Source organism: Rhinopithecus bieti, unplaced genomic scaffold (genome assembly GCF_001698545.2).
Source record: "Rhinopithecus bieti isolate Rb0 unplaced genomic scaffold, ASM169854v2 scaffold_10657, whole genome shotgun sequence".
NCBI classification, from domain to species: Eukaryota; Metazoa; Chordata; class Mammalia; order Primates; family Cercopithecidae; genus Rhinopithecus; species Rhinopithecus bieti.
In genome coordinates, this window is record NW_016806691.1 from 236,711 (window position 1) to 240,891 (window position 4,181).

At 45.2% G+C, this 4,181-nt stretch overlaps 1 protein-coding gene across 9 annotated transcripts in view; it reads left to right on the forward strand.

Annotated features, from left to right (window-relative positions):
* TUBD1 (tubulin delta 1) overlaps positions 1 to 3,867 on the forward strand; it is a 35,028-nt gene extending 31,161 nt beyond the window's left edge. For 5 of the 9 annotated variants that reach the window (XM_017877417.1, XM_017877418.1, XM_017877414.1 and 2 more), the window contains one exon: positions 3,169 to 3,356. In XM_017877417.1, the coding sequence (XP_017732906.1) occupies positions 3,169 to 3,271 (103 nt within the window). In that variant the 3' untranslated portion in view covers positions 3,272 to 3,356. Of the gene's footprint in view, positions 1 to 3,168 lie in introns of all 9 variants that reach the window. The other 4 variants (XM_017877410.1, XM_017877413.1, XM_017877412.1 and 1 more) reach the window with 2 other exon arrangements.
* Positions 3,868 to 4,181: the final 314 nt, after the last annotated feature.

Sequence of the window (4,181 nt, forward strand, 5' to 3'; positions counted from 1 at the left end):
AAAAGTACAAAAAATTAGCTGGGTGTGGTGGCAGGCACCTGTAGTCCCAGCTACTCGGGAGGCTGAGGCAGGAGAATAGAGTGAACCCAGGAGGCGGAGCTTGCAGTGAGCCAAGATCGCGTCACTGAACTCCAGCCTGGGCGACAAGCGAGACTCCGTCTAAAAATAAAAATAAAAAAATAAATAGGCCGGGTGCGGTGGCTCAAGCCTGTAATCCCAGCACTTTGGGAGTCTGAGACGGGTGGATCACGAGGTCAGGAGATCAAGACCATCCTGGCTAACACGGTGAAACCCCGTCTCTACTAAAAAATACAAAAACTAGCTGGGCAAGGTGGCGGGCGCCTGTAGTCCCAGCTACTCGGGAGGCTGAGGCAGGAGAATGGCGTGAACCTGGGAGGCGGAGCTTGTAGTGAGCTGAGATCCGGCCACTGCACTCCAGCCTGGGCCACAAAGCGAGACTCCATCTCAAAATCAATCAATCAATCAATCAATCAATCCTTGGAAGACTGGAAGATCCTCATGTTCCTCAATAAGATATATGATTAAATTCAACTCAGTTTGATACTAAGAAATGTCTATTTCATACTAACATATTTTAGCAGATTTCTTGATCTCTACCAGTTACTTAACTCAAAGCAAAATTCTTCAAATGACTGGACAAGGCTTCTAACTATCTTTTTTTTTTTTTTTTGAGATGGAGTTTCAGTCTTGCTGCCCAGGCTGGAGTGTAGTGGCGTGATCTCGGCTCACTGTGACCTCTGCCTCCCGGGTTCAAGCAATTCTCCTGCCTCAGCCTCCCAAGTAGCTGGGATTACAGGCATGTACCACTACACTCAGCTAATTTTTTATTTTTAGTAGAGACAGGGTTTCTCCATGTTGGTCAGGCTGATCTCGAACTCCTGACCTCAGGTGATCTGCCCACCTTGGCCTCCCAAGGTGCTGGGATTACCAGCATGAGCTACTGTGCCCAGCCACCTATAACTTTCATTAGCTCGGATACCCCAGGGCCCAACCATCCTGCGTGTGACCAGTCCATAAAACCCCACTCAGGCTGGGCATGGTGGCTCACGCCTGTAATCCCAGCACTTTGGGAGGCCAAGGCTGGTGAATCACAAGATCAGGAGTTTGAGACCAGCCTGGCCAACATGGTGAAACCCCGTCTCTACTGAAAATACAAAAAGTAGTTGGGCATGGTGGCAGGCACCTGTAATCCCAGCTACTGGGGAGGCTGAGGCAGGACAATGGCTTGAACCCAGGAGGTGGAGGTTGTGGTGAGCAGAGATTGCGCCACTGCATTCCAGCCCAGGCAACAGTGTGAGACTCTGTCTCAAAAAAAAAAAAAAACCCACTCCACAGGGCCGTGAACTCCATCCTCTTTTGGTGTCATTCCTGTCCTACTCTCATTAAATGGTATCAGCCATTATTATGTCAATTTAATTCATGTCTGCCCTTGATATTCTTTTTGCACATGATTTTTGTGCCTCAGAACATTTGCAGAAAGCAGTCAGGCGTGGTGGCTCACGCTTGTAATCCCAGCACTTTGGAAGGCCAAGGCAGATGGATCACTTGAAGCCAGGAATTCAAGACCAACCTGGCCAACATGGTGAAACCCCACCTCTACTAAAAATACAAAAATTAGCCGGGCGTGGTGGTGCCCACCTGTAATCCCAGCTACTTGGGAGGCTGAGTCACAAGAATTGCTTCAACTCAGGAAGCAGAGGTTACAGTGAGCCGAGATCACACCACTGTACTCCATTCTGGGTGACAGAAACAGAGCAAAACCCTGTCTCAAAAAACAAACAAAAAAGAAAGCATTTGTGGTGTGGGAGGGATTGAGAGGACCACCCTGGCATAACTACAAATTAAATGTCCTGAGAGCACCTGGGAGGCTTCACTCCATTCCTAGAACTGGATTGATGTGTTTTCTAGTTTCAAGCCTTGTATGAAACTTCTCAGGTACTTTTCAGAGTTTATACTGAATATAGGGTGTTATATATATACTGAGTAGATAGCCAAATCTGAACATGCTGCTCTTTCCTGGGTGCCTCTTCTTTGCCAATTTTTTGGACACAAAAAACAGGGAGCTTGACATAAATTTTGAAAGTTCAGGCCAGGCACAGTGGCTTATAACTGTAATCCCAGCAATTTAGGAGGCCAAGGCCGGGGGATCACCTGAGGTCAGGAGTTGGAGACCAGCCTAATTAACATGGAGAACATGGAGAAACCCTGTCTCTACTAAAAATACAAAAGCAGCTGGGTGTGGTGGTGCATTCCTGATATCCCAGCTACTCGGGAGGCTGAGGCAGTCGAATCACTTGAACCCGGAAGGCGAAGGTTGCAGTGAGTGGAGATCGTGCCATTGTACTCCAGCCTAAGCAACAAGAGCAAAACTCCGTCACACACACACAAAAGAAAAAAGAAGGGCTGGGCACAGTGGCTCACATCTGTAATCCCAGCACTTTGGGAGGCTGAGGCAGGTGGATCACGAAGTCAGGAGTTCGAGACCAGCCTGGCCGATATGGTGAAACCCTGTCTCTATTAAAAATACAAAAATTAGCTGGGTGTCATGGCATGCGCCTGCAGTCCCAACTACTCAGGAGGCTGAGGCAGGAGAATCACGAACCTGGGAGGCGGAGGTTGCAGTGAGCCGAGATCACGCCACTGCACTCCAGCCTGGGCAACACAGCGAGACTAAAAAAAAAAAAAAACGGGCCTGACGCAGTGACTCACGCCTATAATCCCAGCACTTTGGGAGGCTGAAGCGGGCCGATCACGAGGTCGGGAGTTCAAGACCATCCTGGCTAACATGGCGAAACCCCATCTCTACTAAAAACAAAAAATTAGCCCGGTGTGGTGGCGGGCACCTGTAATCCTGGCTACTTGGTGGGCGCTGAGGCAGGAGAATGGTGTGAACCTGGGAAGCGGAGCCTGCAGTGAGCTGAGATTTCTCCACTGTACTCCAGCCTGGGCAATAGTGCAAGACTCTGTCTCAAAAAAAAAAAAAAAAAAGTTCACTAATCTTTGGAGTAAACAAAGCAAATGTAAGACTTCTGAAAGATGATGTGATCTTCAAATGTTCATGAGCTAGAAAAGGTCTGTATATTATTGAAGAGTTACTCATTTGCCTGACATTTTTTATTTTGTAATTTCTGGTTTTTTTTCCACCAGAGCCTACATTCATCAGTACACAAAATTTGGAATTGAAGAGGAGGACTTTTTAGACAGTTTCACGTCATTAGAGCAGGTTGTTGCCAGTTACTGTAACCTCTGATCTTGAACAATGGGAAAAGTACCTTAGGGCATTTTTGGACCAAAATATTTTCAGTACGATTTTCTCTGTAAAGTTTTCAAAGTTCCATTCTGTTAAAGTAACCACGTAGAATGCTGAGTCTGTTCTGCATACCTATGCCCACAGAAAAGGAAGAAAACTTTTTCAATGGAGAATCGCATGTTTTTCAATGAAAACATCTATTTGGTATTTCATTTGTAAGAAAAAAATGGTGCTTTTATAAAGAACTTAGGGGAAACACTTTGCTGAGATGCTGGGACTCTGGAACTAGCCAAGCAAAGAGGATATTCTCTACACGTTCCGAAATCTTCCTTCTTTACTCCAAAAACAACTCACAAAGCATGAACCAAACTTTCACAGCATAATTTCAAGCTAAGGAATTGTAATTCTGTACTTAATATATTCATGTTTGAAATGAATGCTTTGAACCACAGGAGGGAGATGTTGTCAAATGCTACAGTGTGAACATGTATTTTGAATATTCTGTAACAGGGTAAGAGTTTCCACTCAAAGCAGCTATTTAAAAATAAATATGAGGATTTTGGTAATAAATGCTTATGCCTAACTACAAAAGTAAATAGGTAAATGTGTACTTTGTGTGCTTTTCTTAAACTTTTTGGGCATGAGAAAATTGGGTCAGCTTTTGTTTTGGATCTTGGAATGCCAGAGCAGAAATTTATTTTATTCAATTATTGCTTTGAAATTACTTATAATGGGATGGGCATGGTAGCTCACAACTATAATCCCAACACTTTGGGAGGGCAAGGTGGGAGGATCACTTGAGACCAAGAGTTTGAGACCAGCCTGAGCAATACAGTAAGACCCCCATCTCTACAAAACAAAATTTTTAATTAGGTGGGTGTGGTGGCAAACACTTGTGGTCCAAGCTACT